General features: G+C 47.7%; 1 protein-coding gene across 1 annotated transcript; it reads left to right on the top strand.

Annotated features, from left to right (window-relative positions):
* The first annotated feature begins 1,725 nt into the window (after window positions 1-1,725).
* On the top strand, window positions 1,726-2,639 carry LOC136490927 (uncharacterized). The gene is made up of 2 exons (XM_066487125.1): window positions 1,726-1,892; window positions 2,094-2,639. The coding sequence occupies exons 1-2, from the start codon at window positions 1,765-1,767 to the stop codon at window positions 2,386-2,388; spliced, it is 423 nt and encodes a 140-aa protein (XP_066343222.1). The 5' UTR covers window positions 1,726-1,764; the 3' UTR covers window positions 2,389-2,639.
* Window positions 2,640-27,632: the final 24,993 nt, after the last annotated feature.

Below are 27,632 nucleotides of genomic sequence, written 5' to 3'. Positions count from 1 at the left end.
TCTTGCTATCCCTCTCTAATCCCTGCTATTTCCGGTCTATATTCCCTCTGATTCTCCCCAATACCTATGATTTGGTAGTAAAGGACTGTAACATCGGCGTCGGGTTAGGACAACCGTCATTGATAGGAAAACCCCATCGCTGCCACTTGCCCTCCGCTGGTTCACTTCCAATAGTGATAGAGTATTAGGACCCGGCTGTGAAGTGTTACTCTGAAGTCGTGTTCTATAACTAATTTAATGATACTTATTTTGTATAATCAATACTATTTTATAACTTTGATCAAACACTGAATAATTTAAAATGCAGATTTTTTTTTTGAACGGAGGGAGAACTTGTTTTGTCCAGCTGCAGCGCCCGCCACAACGGCTCGCCTCGCACTCGCGAAGTCGTCGCAGTGCATTATAGCGTCTGTCCTACCTGGTTATGGGCCGGCCTTGTGGCCGACCACGTACACGCCCTCTGCTAGTAGGGTAGTAGCTCCTCCGCTTGTGTAACATCAGGATCAATAATGATGATTCATGTGCAGCTACGTCCTTGTCACGTGTGTGACCGGCCGCAACACGCAGGATGATCGGCCGGGCTATACTAATACCACAGCTGGGGCGTCTGCTATCTAGCAGCTGGTTCCTTCTGAAATACCGCGGCCCATGGCCCCAAGTCCAATCCCACGCACCGCACCGCACCACACGGAAGATCTATCTGTCATCCATTTCTGTACAGGATTTTGCACCGAAAGGGCGAGGAGGAGCAAGCGGATCGGATCGGAGAGGCAGCCGCCAGCTTTGCTCTCTGGACTCTGCAGGCACTACACCTGACGGCGCCGCGCACACAGCTTGCATTGCATTGCATGCCACACCAATGGATCCGCATCTGGGCATGGACCGATCGACGGAAAAGTGGAGGCGAATACTTATAGTTCTTCATCGACGCTTTCATCTCGAAAAATATACGGAGTACTTGCAAAGCATGTCATCAGGACCAACCAAGCAAGCAATGCGTAATCCCATCACTTCAATTTGCAGGTAGATACCAGTGCCATAATCCCATCTAGCTAGTGATCTAGAGCAGACTTGCTTGGGCTAATAGCAGTCCATTGACTACAGACTACAGGGTTTCGTGCGTGCAACAGTGACCATCGGCTGTGTTCCTCGCCGTACGTTCAGTAGTTGTCTCTCAAAATCGATCGAAAGTTTTTCTGTACTGGACGCATGCAACATCGCGTGAATGGATGAGCTGTGCCTATCTAGTACTACCACACAGGCACACTCACAAGCTTCTCCTCGAGTGGTACTGTTTCTGGCTCTGCAGCTGCAAGCACACCGACTTGCAGGACTAGCAGGGGACAGAGCGCGGAACCGATCGATGACTGCCCCAAGATTTTTATCCCGGCCGGGCCGCTGTGACCGTGAGACGGTGAGAGAGTGAGATCGATCGACCGACGCGTAGCCTTTCCATTTGCCGGCCGTGAGTTAAGGTTGCCGTGTCTTTGTGCCACCCCTGCTGCCACTGCGGCGCTGGCGCGCTGCCCCTCATCCTTTTTTTTCCGTTTCTTTACATGCAATGCACTGCACGTACGCGTCCCTATCCCTCTTTCGTACCACTGCACCCCGCGGCCCCCTCCTCGCCCTCCAGCCTTTCCACTCCTACCCTTCTCATTCAGATTCACCCACATCCTCACCGCTCCTCCTCTCCTGTCTCCTCTCTCGCTCTGAGTAGACCGACCGTCTCTCCCTTCCTCCAGGCCACGACTAGCTCTGTCCACCATGGCCGGCACCGCCGCCGCCGCCGCCGCCGCCGCCGACACAGCCACGGTCTGCTCCATGTGCGGCGACGTCGGCTTCCCCGAGAAGCTCTTCCGCTGCGCGCGCTGCCGCCACCGCTTCCAGCACTCGTACGTGAGCCTCTTCTGCCCAGCTCTCGTCCATCCCTCTTCATATATGAGTACTACTAGTAGTATATCATGACGAGCTCCATGCATCTCTTCTGCCGCTTTCTTCTTCGTATATATGTGTGTAGTGAGTACAAGTACTGTTCTTGTCCTTATACACATGCACACCACTGGTGCGGTGGTGCCATGGCGACATGCATGCAGGTACTGCACCAACTACTACGGCGACAGCGCACCCGCCTCGGCCGGCTCCGACATGTGCGACTGGTGCCTCAGCGGCGTGGCCGGGAAGCAGGCGAGGTGGTCGTCCTCGTCTCCGTCCGGGAAGCAGCACGCCGCCACCGGGAGCCAGGAGTCGTCGTCAACCACCACAAGCTCCGGTGGCAGGGGCGCCGGCAAGGCCAGCGGCGGCGACCAGGCCGAGCTGGCTGGGCGGCGAGCGACGACCAGGGCGGCCGGCCGCAGGTACAAGCTGCTCAAGGACGTCTTGTGTGAGTAGTTGACTAGATACTAGGTCATCATGGGCATGGGCCTCACGATCTTGCTTGGTGAAGATCCTATCTAGCTAATAGATCAATGCAAGTTCACGACGGAACCAGTAGTATTAAGTACGACTAGCTACTAGTTATATATATGACGTGCTAGTAATAACCGAGTTAGTTGGCCTGATGTGTGTGTATAGGTGCTTTTTGTATATTGTATTGCATGTTTGCTTGTGTGTTAGGAGAGGCTGTTAGCCTGTTTCTTATCGATCCATCTATATATACTATGCATATGGAACTTTTGTCTGTTGGTTGCTCTTATATATTATGTTGCTTCTAGCTAGTATTTGACTGGCAATCTGGTGGCATATATATTCCCTTAGCTCCTTTCAGCTTCAAGCTACCCTTTTTCATTAGTTCATATTGCATGGTTCATGCTATTTATTTATATGGGTACGATTGATACTCTTAACCATCTTACATGCATGCACCACACACAATCTTGGCTGAACCGGCAGTGCTTTTTATCCGGGGTGTTTGGTAACCAATTTACCATACGTTTGACCGCATGTATGTAGTTTTCTTCTATCGGGTCTTCTCCGTTCCCACCAATCTAACTGTAGTGCATTTGCCATGAACTATATCATCCAGTTATTAAGAAAAAGATTAGTATTTCTAGGAGTACCACTAATCCACCATATATATGTATATATGTCATGCATGCATGTTGTAGTACCTGATCTCGATCGATCGTACATGTGATTTGGGGAACTCAAGGAGGAGGGGGGAAGTGTGCCGTGGCCTGTGGTGGCCAGTGGCCATCACGTTGCATGCTGCCAAGCCGAGCCATGTTGATGTAGGGGTCAACCAGCCGTACACGAAGACCGTAGTGGCCGACAGGGACATGCTCCACAAACCTCAAGCCCAGCCATCTCCTCCACTTGTGCCTGAGGTCTCTCTGCCCCCTCTGATGCCTGCCCTGCCTCGAACGGATGCCAAATCTTTCAGGGCGCAACGAACCACCAAACCATGCAGTGTCCACTGTACCGTAATATAAAAAAAAATCTAGTACTATTCTCATCCTGACTTCCTGAGACCTAAAACCAATAAGGGTGTGTTTAGTTCACGAAATGAAAATTTTTGGATGTCACATCGGATGTTTCGGAGATGTCAGAAGGGGTTTTCGGATACTAATAAAAAAAACTAATTACATAGCTCGTTTGGAAACTGCGAGACGAATTTATTAAGCCTAATTAATCCATCATTAGCACATGTTGGTTACTATAGCACTTATGGCTAATCATAGACTAATTAGTCTTAAAACATTCGTCTCGCGATTTCCAACCAAACTGTGCAATTAGTTTTTATTTTCGTCTATATTTAATACTCCATGCATGTGCCACAAGATTCGATGTGATAGTTTGGGGTAAAAATTTTTGGGAACTAAACCAGGCCTAACTTTATCTCTCGTTAGCCGAAAAGAATTAGTACAGAAGTTTGATGATTACTGTAGGTAGAATAGCCATTTTGGTCCCTCAACTATTTCTCGAGGCTCAGTTTCGTTCCTGAACTTACGGGTCCTCAAACTCTACTTTAGGCTCAATTTCATCCTAAAACTATGAAGATGATCGTTTTAGTCCTCGAACTTTGCATTTTCGGCTTGATTTCATTTATAAACTATCAAAGTGTATTTTGTTCTTTAAACTTTTATTTTCAACAGAACGTTGTCTACGTTCTACGTGGAACGTTGTACTGTTGCACCTGGTTAGCTCGAACACCATCAACGATTGGAGATAGAAAAATAATATTCATCCAAAAACTCTTTCGTGGTCATTAATAAATCCAAGCTGTTATTTTTAGTGTTACCTTATAATGGTACCATTTATATATATATTTGACTAAATGATATTATGGGAGCAATTACAGTTGCATCGAACACTATTTATTCATTAAGAATACATGGATATATTGAAACAATAGCAGATCTATAATTTTGATAATTTATGGATGAAATTGTGCCTAAAATATAAGGTTCTCTTTTTGAATAGACAAAATTGAGTTGAAAATAAAAGTTAAATGCACTTTGATAGTTTATGGATGAAATTGATCCAAAAATATAAAGTTTGAGGACTAAAATGATCATCTTCATAGTTATAGGATGAAATTGATCCTCAAACTAAAGTTTGAGAACCTAAACGGCCGTTTTAAAAGTTTAGGGATGAAATTGAGCCTTTAGTAATAGTTGAGGATTAAAATGGCTATTATGCCATTACTTTTATGTAGTACTTTGGCAACGAACACAGCTAGCTCATATCGAACACTACAGTATGCTCTTAATTTGATCAGTTTTGCTCCCTGCACTGCATGTGCCCAATCCTAGAAGATTCACATGAACAGTGCAGTGCAGTGTAGGTGCTTTCTTTTGGAAAGGAGGGAGCAAGCGAGGATTAGGGCCGGGGTTATAATGCATAATGCAGGCAGCAGCCAGCAGCAGCTTATGGCCAGGACCAAAGCAAGCTGTAGTGCTCGCCCACAGTAGTCAGTAGTAGCAGTAGCAGTGGCCCTTTTTAGGTGTCCTGTAGCAAAAAGACCAGACAGTGTGGCCTTTGTTGATAGCTAGGTTTCTTTCGCCAGCTCGTCTTCTCTGATCAAAGTTTTTCTTTCATACCTGCTTGTTCGTACTAGAAGTGTAGGACGAAGTGCTTCTAACAAGCAACAAGACCTTTCTGAAAAAAGACCTTTCTTGATCACTCTTTCAGGGCAAGCTGGCCGTTAGGAGTACATGATTATTAATTCTAACACACATGGAACAGCATAGGTGGTACACCACCAATGGTTGGTTTAATTAATAACAGCACAGAACTTAAAACTGGCGTACTATCGAAGTTTATTTTCGAAAGCCACAGGCGAGAAATCGCCTGGCGTATATTGATTGACAAGAGAGCAACGTCCAACAACATGCACAAAAAATACTCACGGTACATGCGACAGCATGACAACCACCGCAACAAACGCAACTCCGCTATGGCGTTCGGCTTACCCATATTTGATTTGTTTGACTTTTTTTTTTAGTCGGAATCGTATTTTTCTCTCACAACAATTCAGCCGGAACAGTGTTTTTCAGCCAAGTTTCAGACCAGCGAACGGGGCCTATACTGTCAAAGCAACGGCAGGCAGACACTAGTTTCCACCTCCTAAACTTTAGTCGTTGTTCCATCAGATGTTTGGCGCACATGCATAGAGTATTAAATATAGACTATTTACGAGACTAAATGCACAGATTGAGACTGTTTTACGAGATGAATTTTTAAGCCTAATTAATCCATGATTTGACAATGTGGTGCTACAGTAAACATGCGCTAATGACGGATTAATTAAGCTTAATAAATTCATCTCACGGATTACTAACGGATTCTATAATTTATTTTTTTATTAATATCCGAACACCCCATGCAATAGGGTGTTCTCAATAACCTCAAAGGAGGAAAACGGTATTCATAAATGTCGCCAACGTCAAACAGAAAATCAAGGTTTTTCAGCTAAACTCCCACGAGGCAAGTGACATCCCGATAACGCGTCTAAGGGGAGAGCGTGGCGCCAAAGATGTCATCATTGCCGATCACGACAACGCCTTGAAGTTTATTTCTTGATAAAGCTCTTGATACGTTCATTTGATAGGGATATGGATCACCTCAACCTGTAGCAGAATCAAATGAAACCTGGCCAGCCGGACCCAAGGTATTGCTACGGCCAGTACAAGTCTTGGAGTACACTGTGTATCTCTCCTGTGGACTGTGGTGTGTGAATGCATGCACGGAGGTGATGTGTCCTTGCTCCTTGGTAACTTAAGTGGCACGCTCATCAGATGCTCTTCAATGTGGTCTGGACACTGGGCGTCAAGTATCTCTTGCAGTGCACGAGCCTGTTGGTTTGTGTCGTAAATTATTACTGCTGACTGGTTTGATATCTGGCTAGTTTGATAAAAAAAATTATTATTTTAGCTTATAATTTCCGATCGTAGGAGCAAGCCAACGGCCTTCTCCAGGCCTCTGGCCACTGGCCTGTACGCAGCTCTGCCATGCATCTACTAGCACCATATATGTAGATCATATAGTACGTGGCTTCGTCAGTAGTGACCACCAGTGAGTATTGATTGTGAGAACTACTCTCATAGCGTGTGTTTAGTTTCTATCCCAAATTCCCAAAAAGTGCTATAGTACCTATCCTATCGAATCTTGCAATACGTGTCTGGAGCATTAAATGTAGGCGGAAAAAAAAATTAATTGCACAGTTTGGTTGAAAATTACGAGACGAACGTTTTGAGCCTAATTAGTTCATGATTGAACACTAATTGCCAAATAAAAACGAAAGTGCTACAGTATCCCAAATTCCCAAATTCACCAAACTAAACACGCGCTTAAATTCGCTGGAATTTTACGGTTTCAATTACTTTACCAAAAAAATAAATTAAAAGTTCATTTGTTTATTTTTAGTGATTGTGGATTATTTCGTCATAAATGTGGATTATTTACTATTTACTGCTGGCTGGTTTAATGTGAGAGAAAAATACTGTTCTAGCTTATAATCCACGACCGTATATGAGCAAGCGAACAGTCTATCGGTGCGGTGAAACTTGAGAAGAATAGATTGTTCTTCAATTGATCACGATCTGGCCAGAGTTTGCTTCATCTTGCATCATCACTAGGATATGGCCTGCTTAGAGTACATGTACGTTTACGTGAGTTTCTGTTATTGATATTAAGCAGCAGAGCATTAGTTAATGTAGCTTTCAAAATAATACATATATATGCCTTTAATTTTTAGGTGGGACCTCAATCCTCTATTGTAGTGTATATAGCGCTACTATAGCATGAGCCAGTAAAACCCGTTTCAAATAGCCAGGTTCACTACATGCACTAGCTTCTCATCTTTGGTATTTTATTTTGAGGTGGATAGAGAATTGCTTATTGCTAGGACTAGGAGCCTAGGAGGAGCTGAAGCCCGAATAAAGAGAGCCTTGTACAACTTGTTGGTTTGGTTGTGGTTTGTCGTAAACGATCGTAAATTTTCAGCCGAAACAGTATTTTTCTCTCACACAAACCAGCCAGCAGTACTTCTTCACGAACTAGCAACGATACAAACCAGCCAACCGAATAGGCTGGTAAGGCCTCAGTTGTGCCACACCCCTGATGACCCCATCCATGCCCGTTGGACCGTCAATACAAGAGCAAAATAGATGGATATTCATACAAATAGTATATGCGAGTAGGAATAATAGAGTATCCCTACCGGCTCATGTTACGTGCTGTTATGCATAATAACATGTCCTTAGCAATGCTATTTAGTACATGACGGTGATAGATCATTAGGATCGACTAGCAGCGGATCTAGCGTGTATGAACTTGAATTTAGGATATGGTAAACCCTATTATATGAATTAGTGCTAGAAAACAGAGAGAGTAATGCGGTGTTAGCAAACCATCGGTCGCCTTAGAGGTAGACGAGCTAGACATGGTGTCGGCGTCGGTGACGCGGTGAAGGCGTAGAGTAGCAGTGGAGTCTGGCGACGGTGTGGACGTCGTAGTGGAGGCACGGTCGCAGAGGCGGCGGTGAAGACACAGCGGTGGCGGCTTTCTGTCACTGGCAGCGCCCTCTCTCTAGATTGGCTTAGGGTTAGGATGTAGATGGGTTTTGTGGCGGCTCAGGTGAACCTCATGCCTTGTGCCCCGGCCCCCACCTTCCTTTTATGGCGCTGTGCGATAGGGACCCACCAACCATAGATAGGGTTGGGCACCCCCGATCAGGGCGCGAATCAAGGGCCCAATTGGCTGTTAGGCCAAGTTGGTAAAGATCAACCTAATATTCTCCCCCTTGATCTACTACTAGAAACGTAAGGAACGTAGAAAGATTTAAAGCGTGACTTGCAACAAAAGGCTTCACACAAAGAGAAGGCATAGATTACAATGAGACATTTTCACCAGTCTCATATGAGGATTCTTTTAGAATTATAATGGCGCTTGTAACACATTACGATTTTGAATTACATCAGATGGATGTAAAGACGACATTTCTAAATGGAGATTTGGAGGAAAATATTTGTATGGCACAACCAAAAGGTTTTGTTGTGGAAGGAAAAGAACGTATGGGATGCCGCCTGAAGAAATCCATTTACGGATTAAAACAAGCATCAAGACAGTGGTATTTAAAGTTTGATAGTACAATAAGAAAGTTTGGGTTTCAAGAAAATGTAGAGGACAATTGCGTTTATGCAAAGTTCAAGAATGGGAAATACATTTTCCTAATCTTGTATGTGGATGACATCTTACTTACTAGTAGTGATGTTAATCTACTACTAGAAACGAAGAAGTTCTTGTCCTCAAAGTTTGATATGAAGGATCTCGGCGAAGCTTCGTTCGTTCTAGAAATAGAGATTCACCGAGATAGAGAAAGGAGGTTTTAGGACCATCACAAAAGGCATGCTTAGAAAAGGTTCTAAAGATCTACAATATGTAAAATTGTAAGCCTTCACCTGCTCCCATAGTCAAGGGCAATAGATTTGGGGAATTTCAATATCCTAGGAACCAATATGAGATCGATCTTGTCTACCCCAAAAGCTAGATCTACGTCTAGAAAGGCTCTGATACCATTGATAGATCATTAGGATCGACCAGCAACAGATCTAGCATGTATGAACTTGAATTTAGGATATGGTAAACCCTAGAATATGAACTAGTGTGAGAAAAGAGAGAGGGATGCGGTGTTAGCAAACCATCGGTCGCCTTGGAGGAAGACGAGCTGGCCATGGCATCGGTGTCGGTGACGCGGTGAAGGCGTAGAGTAGCAGTGGAGTCCAGCGATGGTGTGGACGTCACAATGGAGGTGCGGTCGTAGAGGCGGCGGTGAAGACGTGATGATGGTGGCTTCTCGTCGCTAGCAGCGCCCTCTCTCTTGATCAGCTTAGGGTTAGGATATAGTGGGGTTTGTGGTGGCTTAGGTGAACCTCGTGCCTTGTGCCCCGGCCCCCACCTCTCTTTTATGGTGTTGTGTGACGTTGTAAGGTCGATATGGCGGACTAGAGAGGGATGAATAGTCCTTTCTAAATTTAATCGCGTTGGCTAACCGAAACAAATGCGGAATTAAAACAATCGGTCTAGCCAAGACTACACCTCTTTATTTAAGTTCACAAGCACCTTATAAAGATCCTAATTAGGCAATAAAGGTGCTAGGCTAGCTAGAGCTCACCTATCTAATTCTAGGAGCAAGGTCATACAAACCTATATCACTAGTATTCTAGAAGTAAGATCACATAAACCTATGCCACTAGTATTTTAAACAACAAGGGAGCTCCTACACATGCTAGTAAGCAAAAGCACAAAGCCAACTAAGCTCACTAGCAATGCTCAATAACAAGGCAACCAATGCCAAATTAGAGAGCATAAATACTTATCTACACAAACTAAGCAATGTGACTAACAAGGTTACACAAACCAAATTAGCCACGTAAGGGAGCTACTTGTATGCTACATAAGCAAGAAGGTAACAAGTGAGCTACACAAGCTAACTAAATACAAGAGCAACTACACAAGCACAATGTATATGAAAGTAATCACAAGCTTGTGTAAGGGGATTGCAAACCAATGGGAAGAACAATGTTGACACAGTGATTTTCTCCCGAGGTTCACGTGCTTGCCAACACGCTATGTCCCCATTGTGTCGACCGCTCACTTGGTGGTTCGGCGGCTAATTGGCATCACCCATCAAGCCCGCACATCGGGCACCACAAGAACCTACCCCGAAAGTGAGGGTAGCTCAATGACACGCTCAACTAGAGTTGCTTTTTGTGGCTCCCGTGGGGCGAGCACAATGCCCCTCACAAAGCTCTTCTCCGGAGCACTGCATAAGCTTTTTATGGGCTTCGACGGAGACTACCACCAAGCCGTCTAGGAGGTGGCAACCTCCAAGAGTAACAAGCACCACTGGCTTGCAAGACGACCACCTAGCGCCACTCGATGCAACATCACGATACAATAGCACTAGAATCTCTCACTCACTCAATCGGATGAACACTATCAAGCTAGAGTGACTTAGAGGGCTCCCAAGCACTAGCACATAAGCCACCAAGTCTCTAGTGTGCTTAGCTACCAGCCCAAGACCGAGACCCCTTCTATTTATAGCCCCACAAAAATAGAGCCGTTGTACCCCTTCACTGGGCACAGCTCGGGGTGACCGAACGCTCTGGTCAGATCGACCGGACGCACCCTGCCAGCGTCCGATCAACGAATGCACACCACGTGTTACTCTGCTTTCAACCAGAGCCACCCGATTTCAACGGTAACTTTGCATGCCAATGGTTAAGTTGTGATCGGACGTGGCACAGTGAGATGACCAGATGCACCTCTGCCGAGTCCGGTCATTTTTAGAGAGGTTCCATTCACGATCGGACACGTCCGCTGCTGCTCGACCGAACACAGACCAGCTAGAGTCTGATCATTTCTAGAGAGCTCCCCGAGCCTCTATTTTGCGACCGGAGTCGTCCGGTCGGTCATGATCGGACGCATCATCAGTGTTCGGTCGTTCTTCGACTGCCATGCGTCACTGCTGTTCCTCACGCCATCATGTCAACGCACGTCAGCACTAACCGAACGCTACTCCTGCGTGTCAGGTCACTTCTTCGCCCATCATCTGGTCAAAGACCAACTCCTGCGCACTCTCTGCAGTCACTGACCGGACACGCCGGTCCAGACAAGGCTAGTGTTCGGTCACTTACAGTGACACCTTCTCACCTCTGTTTCTTCACCGAGTTGATCCTCATTAACTCCAACTTCTTCTCCTTTGCAAATGTGCCAACACCACCAAGTATACATCACTATATGTATGTGTGTTAGCTTTTCACAAACATTTTCTAAAGGATTAGCCACTCAACTTGCCACGCCACTCGATCTTAGCGATGATGCGAAGTTAGATCACTCAAGTGGCACTAGATGACCGATATGCAAACAAGTTTGCCCCTCTTGATAGTACGGCCATCTATCCTAAACCCGGTCATCAACTTCTCTACACACCTATGACCGGTGAAATGAAATGCCTTAGGTTATACCTTTGCCTTACGCATTCCATTCCATCTCCTCCAATGCCGATGCAACACATGCACCAACACAATCAACAATGATATGATCCACTTTATATCATCACATGATCATATTGGTTCATCAATCTTGACTTCATTTGCTTTTTACCATTGCCTTCGTCCATCGGTGTCAAGTATTGCTCAAGCTTCACCGCCACGGGGTCCATCGCTCCAAAGCCTTCGACTTGCCCTTCACGCTTGCAGCCGATCCATCAAGCCAAGTCATGTCTTGATCTTCTCTACCTTGATCACATAACTCAATGTCATGTCTCATGTGTAATAAGCTCCTTCATCATTACATGTGTGATGTTTGCAACATCTTCGAGCCATTTCCACCTTTATGGCATATCTTGCTCACACACATGTACCTGTGGATTAATCACCTATGTATCTCATATAAACACAATTAGTCCACCAAGGTTGTCACTCAATTACCAAAACCACACAAGAACCTTTCAATCTCCCCATTTTTGGTAATTGATGACAACTCTACAAAGATATAGAAATTAAGCTCTTTTGGATTCATGTTGCTTGCCCAAGCAATTTTACCATGTGTAAATGATTTTGGACAAGTACCACAAACCTGAAACGGTACCTCTACATATGTGCTAGAGTGTTTGGTTTGAAGTTCGCACATATGCATAGAATGGAATTGTGGGAGAGTAATTACTACCAAATGATGCTAAAATGTATAGAATAAACCTTTGAAGTGTGATACTAATCAGAGTTGCACCTTTAAATTCATCCTTAGCACCATGGTTAGCTAGATATCACTTGGAAATCAAAGCACTAGATACCTCATGCGATCAACATTAAAAACAAGGTACTAGCATTACTTGAAAAGCATACCAAGTGTCTAGCTATCATCCTATGCGTGCTAGTTTTCTTTTCATCAATCAAATTCTACAACTAGCATACACCACATAAGCGTGCATATTGAATTTAAAAGCTTATGCAATACAAGCAAGCACATGAATATGCACATATCAAATGTAATCAATCAAAGTTCATGAGCTTGCTCCCCCTACTTGTGTGCTTCTCTTGTCCAAGAATGATCCATCTCTTTTTTTCCAATGTTGCTCCCTCTTTGTCCATGTTCATGTCCAACCTCTACTTCTTTGTTTCAATCCATCTCTCTCAAGCTTTCATATCTTTGTACAATCTCTCCCCCTTTGTCATCAATTTCAATAAAAGGTGCGCTTCTCATTGATGCAAAGGTTTGCATTTGGGGTAGATGGTTGAAGTTTGAATCTTGCATTTTTTATGGACATCACTTGATTGTTGGAATGACACCACTTGTAGATACCACTTATATAGCTTCTTGAGATACCACACATAGGATCTTTGACCTTGATATCAATTTGTGGAACATCTCCCCCTATGTGATAGCATGGGTCATCCATTTGATACACTTGAGCTCTTGTTGGTGAGGGATGCATTCTACATTTGATGATCACTTAAAGTTGAGGATCACTTGTGAAACCATCGTCTTGCATGATTGATACCACGTGTAGATGTGATACCACTTGAAAGAATTTTCTAGTATGGAACCACTTGTTGGATTTGTCAATTTTGACTATTTCTTGAACATTTGCTATCTTCATGAGTACCACTTATAGGATATCACTTGTGAGTTGATCTAGACATCACATGTGAATTCTTGATGAAATACTTGAGTCTAGATACCACTTGAAACAAAACAAACTAGATATCCATTTGCATTGTTGTCTTGTGCTTGGACTCTTATCACTATCATGAGCTTCTATGGTTTACTTGAACTAAATTGATTTGCCTAAGCTTCCAAGTCCGGTTTAAACCAATGACAAGCTTCTTTACACCTTTTGCAAGAGTTATCTTGCCAATGTTGTACTTGTCACTTGTTAGCAATCCAAATTAAGTCAAGTACTTGGGTTCACTAGCCATGAACAAATTCATATACTAACCACTAGATCAACTAATCATTCAAGCAATAGTGGTAGGCTATGAATTTAAACATTTCATTTGTTATGTATGATCCTATGAAGCATGTACTATATGCATTAACCGCATACTAGTAAGGGATGAAATGATCATGCATATTATAATAATACCTTTGCTATGTTGGAGTAGAGAATAGTCATATAGATTCCAATTCATTTATCCAACAGCAATGTGAAGTCCAATTATAAGCTTGGTAAAAACCAATAGATACCATTTTAAATTCCATTCTTCACCCATATAAAATGAATACCACTTATGATCAAGTGCACTTTCTTGTTGTGGTTGGCTTGCTTCATTATTTGATAAATACTTGCATGAGAGCATCAAAGTGAGAATACCACTTGAAATATCATGATTAGCTCTCTTTTTGGGTGTTGCTTGCTCTTCTTGATCAACCCTTTTGATTGATTCAACTAAGCATCTCAAATGTCCCTCAGATCACCACTTTCATGTTAGCCTTCCAAGTACCACACTTGGTTTACCTACACATAGGCAGAAGCCCCTACACTTAGGGAGAAGTGACCTCTCTCCAAGAACCATTCTTGATACTCACTTGAAATAACTTTGTTGATTGACCTAAGTGATGGACTTAATTTGATGAGTAACTTTGATCCCCTTTTTTATATCTTTTTCTTTCTACCAAATGATGTCCAATCATTACTTGAACTTAGATTTCATCTTCATTTTAAGTTTGATCTTGATTTTCCAATTTGAGTACTAAATGTATGTAAAGTACACTCCACAATCAAATGGCCTTGTACTCTATGCTTGTTATGCTTCTAGATCATCTCAAAACCAAACTTAGGTGCCTCAATCACTTATAAACATGATTCCAACTTGATGACCTTTCAATCAAAGTGACTCTAGATCAATTCAACATTTGTCACTTATCTGGCAGATTTTATACTCTTCAAAGAAAAATGCATATCTCTCAAAGTACAAATCCAAATACCATGAAATTTGGTGAAGATGTGCTTCACTAAGTTATATAGCAGATGTAAAAATTTAAGCTTCATTTAACTTCTAGATTGCTACCATATTTCAATTCTACCACCACTGTTACATGCTGAAAACAGCTACACTATAGCTGACAAGATCCACTCTAAAACTGAAGCATCTCTTATCCAACTTTTATGAAATTTGTACAGAATCTTATACCATAAGTCTAGAGCATATACACCAATTTTTATGCCAATCCAATAAGTTTTGATCACTCAAACATGGCTAAGATCACAGCTAGCTTAGATTTTGTAATATAGGACAGATTTCAACTATTGAGCTATACTTCATCAAATATGAATCAAACTTAAAACCAACTTGTTTGAATACTTTTACAAGATATAATTCTATTTAATCCACTCACTAAAAGTCATCTCATGAATTTATCCAACACAAATCAATCCAAACTTGATTACTAAGTGTGGGGGTATTAACCCCTATACCCTTACGGCTAAGCTTGGGCTGGCCCGGATCAATGGGTTCAGTCCACCCGAAAAACGACGTGCGGCTCGGTCCACCCGATCGGAGTTCCGCACAAGGAATCAAGACGGATTTGGCGACCAAGCAGGATCCTGGTCGGTTAGAATAGGAATCCTTGTCCGGCCACATATGGCAATTGTAACTGACTAGGATTAGTTTCTAGATCTGTAACCCTGCCCCCCGGACTATATAAGGCGGGCAGGGGACCCCTCTAAAAAACATCTTTCATTGACATACAGCAATACAAATCAGACGCAGGACGTAGGTATTACGCCTTTTTGGCGGCCGAACCTGGATAAAACCTCGTGTCTGTCTTGCGTCACCATCTTGTTTGGGGCTTGCGCATCTGTCTGCCGATAATCTACTACCTTGGGCATACCCCTAGGTAGACTGCCGACCATATTTCGTCGACAGTGGCGCGCCAGGTAGGGGGTGTGCGTACTGCTCTCCAAGCAAACAAGATGGTCATCATCTCCGGCTCCATGGCTACGCCCAACGGCCTCACGTTCACCGTCGGCCAGATCACTTGGACTACCGGCCCTGGCGTCTCCATCGCCATGACCGCGGAGGAGGCGTGGATTCAACCCGCGTCGACGACTACTTCACCTGCATCGGCTACGGCTCCGACCATGGTGAACACGGCTCCGACCACGGTGAACACGGCTCCGACCACGACGAACACGGCTCCGACCACGATGGATCTGGCTCTGACCACGCCCACAGCCACGCCGACAACCCGTCATCCGCTTCCCCGCTACAGAGGAAAGCAGATCGACGACACCAACCTGCACGATTCCATCGATCGGGTCGGCATCAAACTCGCTGAAACCCTAGCTCTGGTAAGTACGATTCAAAGCCAACCTAATGAGCAAGTAACAGCTCCCCACAACAGATCTATCCGACCGGCTCGGGCCAGTCGTCCTGCACGGCTTGGAACAGATCTTGTGGTCGTATCTACTCCTGAGGGGCGCTCCGCTCGTCGCCAGCCAGCCTTCGCGACGGGTCTCCGACTCTGCGAGTATGAAGTCCCGACGGAGAACCACCAGGTCCAGCCCTACGGCCTGCGAAACGCTGCCTCCAGCTACGCGTACAACCTACGACGCCGCTCGGACCTATGTTCTATCCACCGATCTCGGCCAAAGCCATGCAACATCATAAACATGGTCCGGATTGAAGATTATCAAGAAGGATCCGTCCACACAGTCCGAGAGGGTGACTCCAGCTCCTCATCCGGCGTCGCATCCAACGCATCTGTCCACACCGAGCTTCAGCGTCATGAAGATGAAGGCGTCAAATACGATCTGGATCTACCAGACCACGCCCCGGGTTTCCCCCAATTTCCGTCTTTCCCGCCAAGACGAGGGGATTTGATCCATGTTGTCAGCAACGACGAGCCGCCAGCAGTTGGCGAAACAGAACAAGAAAAGACTGCACGCGAAGCACGCAATATCGACCGGTTTAATCGCCGGCAAATCGAAGCTGAAGCAGACCAGGAGGCACGACGCATAAGACTCCGACCTCGTGACCTCAACAATGCTTTCGATAGGGTGGGGGACAAACAGGTCTTCAAGACCCCAAGCGCCAACGTGGCCGTCGCCATGGCGACAATGCAGCGGTTGCCCAACACTCCCGAGACCCAAGCAGTCCGTGATGACATACAAGCTTATCTGACAGCTGCTATGGCTCAAACCGCGGAGATGAATCAAGCCCGGGCCCCATCAGTTTCTGTCGAATCAAGCCACAGCCGCCAATACTCGAGTCGCTCACAGCCACTCAACCAACGTGGCTCGCGCAATAACGACCCATCAGACAACCGTCAAGGCGGAAACGGTGGTCATGATGGTGGTCGGGACGACAACCGCCGTCGGGAGGATAACCACCACGACGTTCGAGACGACAACCGCCGAGATAACCGCGACAATCGCCGTGATAACCACGGTCGCAGGGCTAATCCAGATGGCAATCGAGATCGCTGTGATGGCAATAACGATCTCCGCCATTACCTCGGCGGACGTGATATGCGTGCTCGCATCAACCAGAGAGCCGACGATCGTGCATCCCATGAAAGCTATCGCTGTATGGAGTATGACACCGCCCACGGTCCGCCGGGTCTAAAGCAGTTCACTCCACACCTGCGCCAAGTCATATGGCCCAAGAATTTCAAGCTCGAGAAGCTTCAGAAGTACGACGGCAAGGAAAACCCCGAATTATGGGTCATGCTCTATGAAACTGCGTGCCGCTCAGCCATGGCCGACGAGCACGTCATGTCTAACTACTTCCCAGTCGCTGTTGGTCATGCAGGTCACCAATGGCTGGTTAGCTTGCCAGCGAACTATTTTGACTCTTGGTAGGAGCTCAGGCAGGCCTTCATCGACAATTTCATCGCTACTTGTGAACAACCCGGCAACAAGTACGATCTGTAGCGGATCCGAGATCGGAAGGATGAACCACTGCGCGAGTACGTTCGGCGTTTTTCGGAGATGCGCATCAAGGTCCCATCAATCTCCGACAACGAAGCAATCGAGGCTTTCATCACCGGCCTCCGCTTCCACGACGCCCTAAGAGACAAGCTCCTCCAGAAGAGACCCGAATCAGTCACAGCGCTTTTGGCCACCACTAAGAAATACGCGGACGCTGACGACGCTAAAAAGATAATCGTTGAAGAAGCAGCAAGGGTTCCACGCTCCGACCACCCTCCACACCGCGACGATTACCGCAGCAATCGTGGTCGGAACGACAATTTTGACCATCGCAACCAGCGCAACGACTCCCGCGACCACCGTGATCAACGTAATCAGCGGCGCAACCGCCATGACGATTACAGAAGCAAGCGCGCTCGGGAAGACGACGGCGAGGTCAATACCGTGAAAAAGGGCAGCGGACATCGAAACTATGAGGACGACTATGCCAAAGCATTGAAAGGACCCTGCCAGCTCCATCCCAAGTCCAACCACACCATGGAGAATTGCCGCGTCCTCAAGACTATCTACACGCGTCAACAGGCTCCGGATACGTCCGACAAGCTTAACGACGCGGGGGAACAGCGCAATGAGGACAACGACGACGACGATGCAGATCCTCGTCATAAATACGTTAAGCCGACTGATCGCGTGCACACCATCATCGGCGGCAAGGTGTCCATTGAGACCAAACGAGAATGCAAGCTGCTCGCCCGCGCTTGCTTGAACGTGGCAAAGACCGACAACCTTCTCACCGATCCACGGCTTCCTCCGTGGTCTCACCGTGAAATCTGCTTCAGCAGGAAGGACCAATGGGCTGCCATACCCGAGCCAGGGCGTTTTCCCCTGGTCCTCGATCCTTGTATCAACAAGGTTCAATTCGACAGGGTACTGATCGACGGCGGCAGCTTCATTGATATACTGTTCAAGAACAGCCTGCCCGCTCTGAAAATAGCCTAGGCGGACCTGAAGCCGTACGAGGCACAGTTCTGGGGCATTCTCCCCGGACAGAGCTCCACACCTCTCGGGCAGATCACGCTACCTGTGCAGTTTGGGACTCCGGACCACTTCCGCACCGACTACGTCAACTTCGTGGTCGCTGATTTTGATGGCACCTACCATGCTATTCTTGGTCGACCGTCGCTCACCAAGTTCATGGCCATACCTCATTACAGGTATCTGGTGCTCAAGATGCCCACTGAGAAAGGAGTTTTAACCCTCAGGGGCAACGTATACATAGCTTATACCTGCGAGGACGACAGCTTCAAAATAGCAGAGGCCCACGACCTCTCTATTCGCATGGCCGAGACCATGCTCGACGCTAAGAAGACCCCGGCCGACCACTTGGAGATCCCAGAGCTCAAGGCTCCGCGCAAGAACATCAGATCCAAGGAGCACAAGACGATCCAGCTGGTCGAAGGCGATCCCAGCAAAACGGCCCTCATCGGGGCCGACCTGGATCCCAAATAGGAAGACGCGCTCGTCAGGTTCTTGAGGGGCAACGTGGATGTGTTTGCGTGGAAACCTTCCGACATGCCCGGTGTACCTCGGGACTTGATTGAGCACTCCTTAAATGTCAACAGCAAAGCCAAACCAATCAAGCAGAAGCTACGACGGTTCGCTCGCGACAAAAAGGAGGCGATTAGGGTAGAAGTTACACGACTTTTGGCAGCCGGATTTATCAAAGAAGTGTATCATCCGGAATGGTTAGCCAACCCGGTTCTTGTACGCAAAAAGAATAATGAATGGAGAATGTGCGTTGATTACACTGATCTCAACAAACACTGCCCTAAGGACCCCTTTGGCTTACCTCGCATAGACGAGGTCATAGATTCAACCGCCGGTTGCGAGCTGCTTTCCTTTCTCGATTGCTACTCTGGTTATCACCAGATCGCTCTCAAAAAGGACGACCAGATCAAGACATCTTTCATCACGCCTTTTGGCGCCTATTGCTACACGACTATGTCGTTCGGGCTCAAAAACGCCGGTGCTACCTACCAACGCGCTATACAGGCCTGCCTCAACGACGAGATAAAAGACGGCCTCGTCGAGGCTTACGTCGACGATGTAGTTGTCAAAACCAAGGAAGCACATACCCTTGTTGACAATCTGGAACGCACCTTCGCAGCCCTTAATACGTTCCAATGGAAATTAAACCCAAAGAAGTGCATCTTTGGTGTCCCTTCTGGCATACTGCTCGGCAACGTCGTCAGTTACGACGGCATACGCCCTAACCCAGAGAAAGTCAAAGCTGTCTTAGACATGAAGCCCCCAAAAAAGGTGAAGGATGTCCAGAAGCTCACCGGTTGCATGGCTGCTCTAAGCCATTTCATATCAAGATTAGGAGAAAAAGGACTACCGTTCTTCAAATTGCTCAAATCGTCCGAGAAGTTTGAGTGGTCGGAGGAGGCAGACGCTGCCTTCACGCAGCTGAAACAATACCTCACTTCACCTCCGGTACTTACTGCTCCCAGAGAAGACGAAACTCTCCTACTTTACATTGCGGCAACCGATCGGGTGGTTTCCACTACAATAGTGGTCGAGCGCGACGAGCCGGGCCACGCCTACAAGGTACAGCGGCCAATTTATTTCATTAGTGAGGTACTCAACGAATCCAAGACCAGGTACCCGCAGATTCAGAAACTGCTCTACGCCATACTGATAACATCCCGAAAGTTGAGACATTACTTCGATGGATATCGTGTGGTGGTCATGACCGAGTATCCTTTGGGGGACATCATTCGCAATAAGGATGCGAACGGGCGCATCGTCAAATGGGCAATGGAGCTATGCCCCTTTTCCTTGGAATTTGCAAGCCGTACTACAATCAAGTCTCAGGCACTCGTCGATTTCATCGTCGAGTGGACAGACTTAAGCACGCCTGCCTCTCTGGGATCCGACGAATATTGGACGATGTACTTCGACGGTTCTCTCAACATTGACGGTGCGGGAGCAGGAGTTCTTTTCGTGTCACCATCCAAGGAGCAGCTCCGGTACGTCCTTAGGATTTATTTCCCAGCATCTAATAATGCCGCCGAGTACGAAGCATGCGTGCATGGTCTACGCATTGCGATCGAGCTTGGAGTTAAACGTCTCTATGTCTACGGAGATTCGGCTCTGGTCATCAACCAACTCAACAAGGACTGGGACACGACCAGTGAAAAGATGGACGCATATTGCAAATCGATAAGAAAGCTGGAAGGCAGGTTCTATGGCATCGAGTACATACACGTGGTCCGGGACAAGAACCAAGCAGCAGATGCGTTGTCAAAGTTAGGATCATCCCGAGCCAAAATCCCACATGGCGTATTCGTCCAAGACCTGCTCACGCCTTCCATTGGAGACGAAGATTCAACGACCAACAAAGTTTCAGACCAGCAATTAGTGGCTACGGTTCCGGCGCCAAGCACAATCGAGTCGCTTCCGACCACTCATGAGCCGGACTAGAGAACGCCTTTCATCAAGTACTTGACAGATGGTAGCGGTTATATCGATCGAACAGAAAATGAGCGCCTGATGCGTCGTAGTAAGCAGTATTTGCTCGTCGATGGCAAGTTATGGCGCAAAAACGCTAAGGAGGAAATCTTGATGAAATGTATAACCCAGGAGGAAGGCGAGCACCTCCTAGACCAAATCCACTCTAGCTCCTGCGGCAACCACGCGGCCTCGAGAACACTGGTCGGTAAGGCTTTCCGAGCAGGGTTCTATTGGCCGTCAGCAGTGGCCGACGCAGAGAAGCTAGTCCGCCGCTGTGAGGGTTGTCAGTTCTTCTCCAAGAGAATCCATGTACCAGCACATGAGATCCAGACGATTCCAGCCTCTTGGCCCTTCGCATGTTGGGGACTAGACATGATCGGGCCTTTCAAACCAGCTCCTGGGAAATTTACGTGCGTCTTCGTGCTAATTGATAAGTTTTCTAAGTGGATAGAATACATGCCTCTGGTACAGGCATCATCAGAGAAAGCTGTCACATTCCTCGACCAGGTCATCCACCGTTTTGGCATGCCCAACAGTATCATTACTGATCTGGATACTCAGTTCATCGGGAACGCTTTTTGGGACTTCTGCGATGAAAGGAGCATAGTTGTAAAATACGTCTCGGTGGCACATCCTAGAGCTAATGGACAAGTCGAGCGGGCAAATGGCATGATCTTGGATGCATTGAAGAAGAGGATGTACAGAGAAAATGATAAAGCTCCTGGAAGATGGCTCAAGGAGTTACCAGCCGTTGTCTGGGGCCTCCGAACTCAGCCCAGTCGTAACACCGGCGTCTCACCATACTTTATGGTTTACGGCGCTGAGGCAGTCCTTCCACCAGATATAGCTTTCAGATCAGCACGGGTAGAGAACTTCGACGAAGGCAAGGTCGACGAAGTACGGGAGCTAGAAGTCAACAGCGCAGAAGAGAAAAGGCTTGATTCCTACGTACGCACGGCCAAATACCTTGCTGTTTTGCGCAGGTACTACAACAAGAACGTTAAAGAGCGTTTCTTCGTGGTCGGGGACTTAGTCCTGAAGTGGAAGACGAACCAGGCTGGTGTCCACAAACTCGCAACCCCATGGGAGGGACCCTACATGATCAAGGAAGTCACACGTCCAACGTCTTACAGGTTAGCTCATCTAGACGGCACGGACGTATCGAACTCATGGCACATCGACAAGCTTAGACGATTCTATGCTTAACTACTGAGATATGTACTCTACTTATATTTTCGATTTATTTTAATAAAGCAATTATGATTTCTCCGACCACTCTAATGTGTCACTATGAATTTTATGGATATTTTGACTTAGCCAGTACAAGCCGACCACCACTCCTTCTACGGTTTTCGAAGCAGGTCCTGTCTCCGGTTCCTCCCAACACGTGCACGGGATCCGCTCTTGACGTTGCGGGTGATTGGCAGGTCCCCCCTGGTTTGACTTGTTCGTGTCCACGTGTGCACAGGTCATGTTACCTCACACTCCGACCACATGCCAACCAGGGCCGCACAAACTCCTCGGGATGATGTGTCGAGCAAAACGGTACAACTAAACCGAACGTTAACACGTTCCCACTTAGTTACACCAACAAAAAATTTCAAGCTTAAACGCGTTTTGTATAAAGCAAACAAGCTTGTAATGATATACAGTTACATTATTACAAGCTTGCCTGAAGAGGCTCAAGTTTACAATAACACAACTATGTCCTCCTTCTACAGCTCTAAGCCTATTACATTGGCTGGTCGGCGAGCAGGGCATTTACTGCTCGTCGCCTCTGATACCCTACTCGAGTCTTGAGGACTCTTGAGCTAATCAAGCTGAAGGAGATGGCCCCGCCGGTGCCTGGCTGGTCGAGACCGCAGGCTTCGTCGGTTGGCTTGCAGCCGACGGCGTTTCTAGCTGACTTGTCGATGGCATACCCTGCACAGGTGTTGTCCCACCTCCGCACAGGTTAATATCGCCAATTATCTTTGACGACAAGTCCAGCTGGGCCGTCCGAAGCTCTTTGGCCTTGTCTGGGTCTATCTCCTTCGGGTACCCAGCCTCCAAGCATTTGAGATCGATCAAGGGGTAGTGAGCACGCACCATGCTTAGCACATGGGCACCTGTGTACTCACCCGCCTCCTTCACGAAGTCTTGGAACCATCCCCATGCTTGCTTGCATCTCTCGACCAGTCCGAGCTGAGGCGTCCTTAGCTCTTCCTCTGTAAGCGCCGGGTCGATAAGGTCGAGGACGGGCATAATACCAGTTGCCATTTCTTGGCACCGCTTGCTCCACGTGTCCCGCTCCTCGGTGGCCTTAAGGCATTGTGCTTTCCAATCGTCACGCTCCTTGATCACGGCCTCAAGGTGCCTCTTGGCATTGACTTTCAAAACTGAAAACAGTACAAGACATCAAACGTGATGATACGACAAGGCAATGTGGGCAATTGTATGAGAAAGGTGGTCTGGAGTGCTTACTTTTCAGGTCGTCCTTCATCCTGTTAGTGTGGTCTTGGAGTTCCGACTGGCGGCGTGCCAGTTTCTCGTTGTCCTCCTTCAGGCGACCACATTCTGCAAGCGCACGGCTGTTCTCTCCCTGGAGGCGGGTCACTTTAGCTTCTAAACCTGCATTACAGCTATTACTGTCAAAAACAAAACAACACAAGTCCCGCACTTGTTATGATACGATGAACACTTACCTGTTTTCTCCTGTTCTTTGCTTTGGAGCTGGCCGACCAGGTTTTGGTTCTGTGCCTCTTGGTCTGTCCTCTCCTGGTCGGCGGCTTCAAGTTGGTGCCGTAGGCGCTCCACTTCAGCCGTCAGCTCCTTGTTGGTCATCACGATTCCTTCTATCTGGTCGAAGCACCTTTTGCGGTATCTTGCAGTTTTCATCAAGTCCTGCACACAGACAAGCTACGTCAGACAGTTCGACTACACAACAGGGTCAAGGACTAAAGCCAAATATACCTGGACTTCAGTCACCAGACGCTTGGCCGCCCGTTCGACTCTTAAGGTCTCTTCGACCTCTGGGATTTCCTCGTGCATGACCCATTCGTCGTTCCGATAGCGCGATACATATACATGTTGTCGCCTATCTTGGGGACGGCCCAGGACTTCTTCTACTTCGTCCTCTTCAGCCTCCTGTTCGGGAGGCGGCACTGGTCCGGCGTTTGCAGACTCCACGACCACCACGGCTTTCCCATGAGCCGTCGCATCGGTAACCATGTTCCGGGCAACTTCTGGCTGCTGCCCCTCGGCTAGATCCAGCTCCCTTGGCGCCGTGGTAACCGCCTCGTCAGGGGTCGTGCTTGGAGCACTTGTATTCTGCTCGAGGACCGGCGTCTGGTCGTCCGCCTGCTGAGACCCAGGCGGAGTCCCTGCCATGGGCTCCTCCATGGCTGGTTGCTGAGCAGTTGGTCCCGCCGTTGTTGGTGAGGACGTTCCGCACCCAGCTAGCTGGTCGGGGTTTTTGGTGGACTGAGATCTCATGAATTCAGAGACAAATTTAGACGACAATAGCATCCAGTACAAAATGCAAAGCTTACATCAAAAATATGGACACTTACAGTTTCGATTTGCGGAAGGATGTGGCGAAGGAACGTCTCCTCGACCGTCCCTGCTCAGCTTGCTCGGCAGTTCCCACCGGGATTTGATCAACCTCCGGTACGAGCGTCGGAGTATGATGCGGCATGTTCCCTTCGTCGGTCCTCTGTGCAGCAGTGGTCGGTGCTGTGACCACTGCTGGTCCAGAGGAGCCACCCTGCTCTGTCGGTCCCACCTGCCTTCTCCTCTTTCGGGGGACGAGCCGGAAGATGTCAGCATCCTCTGCTTCGTCGTCCGACAGGGGGAAGATGGCTTGACGCCGTTTGCTGGCAGCCGGACGCTTGCCAGCGGCTCTGGTCGAGGCGTCTTCTACGGTCTCGAGTACCGCCCAGTGAACGTCGTCGGTCCTAGTGCTGGTCTGGGTGGCTGGGCCGGGAGCTTGTGGACATTCTACACCAGGGGGAGGCGACACGAACACTCCCGCCCGGTCACGGCCATTATACTGTGACACAAAATGAAGGAAAAGACAGTTATTTTCTTGATACAACATGACTCTACAGTTAAATGGAAGCGTCATTTACCTTTGGGGGAGGTCGAGCCAGCTTGAAGGCGTGCTCGATGGCATTCAGTGCAACATAATTCGGATCGGCCAGATTGAACAGCTCTCCAATCCTGGCCTTGATCTCCGTCTTGTCGAGCGGCTCTTTCCTGGTCCTTGTCGGATCTGCGCCACCTTGGTATTCGAAGCTAGGATGAATCCTTTTCTGGCATGGCTGAATTCATCGGCTAATGAAGTTGCCGACCACGCTCGGGCCATCAAGCCTTCCCCACGGGATCATCCCGAGCAGTTCGGCTATCTGTTCCAAGTTCTCGGGCTTCTCCGACCAGCTGTTCTTCTTCTCTGGAATTAGCCCCATGTCGCACAAAGTGATGGTGTTCGGCTCTTCATGGATGTAGAACCATTTCTTGTACCACTCGTCCAATGAGGTGTTCCAGGGACAGTGCAGGTATTGGGCTTTCATGCCGTCACGCAAGTTCAGATAGACGCCTCCGGCGATCTTCGAGCCACCACTTCCCTTTTTTCGAAGGCAAAACAGGTGGCGAAAGAGGTCGAAATGGGGCTGGAAGCCACCATACGCCTCGCAGAGATGGATGAAGGTAGAGACGAGAAGAATCGAGTTGGGATGCAGATTGCAAATCCCAATCTCATAGTACAAGCAGAGACCCTGAAGGAAAGGGTGCACTGGAATCCCAAAACCCCGTTTGAAGAAATCTTCAAAAACCACAATTTCACCTGGTTGTGGATCGGGGAAGCTTTCTCCTTCGGGTGCACGCCATCCCGCAAGTGCCTTGTTGTGGAGCACTCCCATGGCGATGAGGTCCTCGATGGTCTGCTCGTTGCTCCGCGACTTCCACCATTCCTTCGCCATGACCCCGCCTTTCTTCTGGGCGTCTCTCTTCGCCATTAGTTCGTCCTTACTAAGTGGGTGGATGCGGGAGACCGAGGGGATTGGTGATGATTTTTGGGGGAATAGGGTTCGGCAGGAGGAAGAAGAAGGTTGCGGCGGCGGATGACAATGGGGAATGGTGAGGGTAACTTACCAGACCTACATTATATAAAGCAAAAGGGCACCGTCGTTTCGTTCGCCCGAGAATATTGGGAGTCGTGCGCACGCGCCGCAGACGGTTGTTCACACAACCTCGAAATCTGCGCCAATAAACGCGCTCCTTCGTTAACAGTGTACGCGCCTCTTCGTTGATGGTGTAAGAGGGCCCACACTGACACACCTCAATACAGGTGTCAACCGACTGTTTGCCAAAAAAAAATAATAAGAAGACAGAATGACGTACTATACCTATTTACTTTTTCGACCAAACGTGTCAGACTGGTCAGACTGGACTTGGCAGAGAGTAGAGAAAAATAAATACACCAAATAATAGTACAAGCAGCGCACGTGATCGTGGATTTGCCCTGACCACTACTGTGCTCGGGGACTGCCCTGACCACTACTGTGCTCGGGGACTGCCCAGACCACTACCGTGCTCGGGCACTGTCCGGATCACTTTTGTGCTCGGGGACTGCTCCGACCACGGTTGTGCTCGGGGACTGCTCCGACTATTACCGTATTCAGGAGCTGCTATGACAACCGCTGTGCTCGGGGACTCTCCCGACCACTTCTTGGAGTTTTGCTCTCCTCGGCTACATGTGATTTGTACTCACATACAGTTGAGAGACATTTATTTGGACTTTGCTACAAGGCTCATACTTCGCCTTCCAGCAAGCTTGGCGACTACGTCGGTACGATGCACCTGCCGGTGTGTCTTGTTTGGCATGTACGGCAATTGGATTCTTAACTTCAACGGAGTTTCTTTTTTAGACCCTGGCACCACGTGCCTGTGTCACCTACTACTAGGCTCGGGGACTAAGTGGGCACACTTCATCTTGCGGTGAGTGTGTTTGTTTAAATCGACCCCTGTGCTTCGAGTGATTAAAAGGATTATTAATATGCTCGGGGACTGCCCCGACCACTGCTTGAATAATGGTTCTCCTTGGCTACATGTGATTTGTACTCACATACAGTTAAGAGACATTTCTTTAGACCTTGCTACAAGGCTCATACTTTGCCTTCCAGCAAGCTCGGGGACTACGTCGGTACGATGCACCTGCCGGTGCATCATGTTTGCCTGTACGGCAATTCGGTTTTCAACTAAACTATGAATTCTTTTTAGACCCTGGCACCACGTGCCTATGTCACCTCCTACCAGGCTCGGGGACTAAGTGGGCACACTTCACCTTGCGGTGAATGTGTTTGTTTTTCGACCCCTACGCTTCTGATGTTCAAGAATGGTATGCTTCAAGACCACTTACATTTCTTTTCAGAAATACAAGTGGGCACACTTCTCAGGACAGAAATCTTTTCTTTTTTTTATAAGAGCACCATACATTCTTCGGACAACCTACTTCTCCGGTGATGACGGTGGTCGGAGGCGTCAAGGTTCCAAGCCTCGCTTGTCGGAGAAGGTGAAAATGGCGTGTCGCAGCATAATACATGATGCTCGGGGACTAGCTGTGGGGGTATTAACCCCTATACCCTTACGGCTAAGCTTGGGCTGGCCCGGATCAATGGGTTCAGTCCACCCGAAAAACGACGTGCGGCTCGGTCCACCCGATCGGAGTTCCGCACAAGGAATCAAGACGGATTTGGCGACC

The sequence above is a fragment of the Miscanthus floridulus genome, chromosome 11, assembly GCF_019320115.1.
Source record: "Miscanthus floridulus cultivar M001 chromosome 11, ASM1932011v1, whole genome shotgun sequence".
Taxonomy (NCBI): domain Eukaryota; kingdom Viridiplantae; phylum Streptophyta; class Magnoliopsida; order Poales; family Poaceae; genus Miscanthus; species Miscanthus floridulus.
Note: the sequence above shows the minus strand (reverse complement) of the source record. Positions and strands in the feature narration are given on the sequence as shown.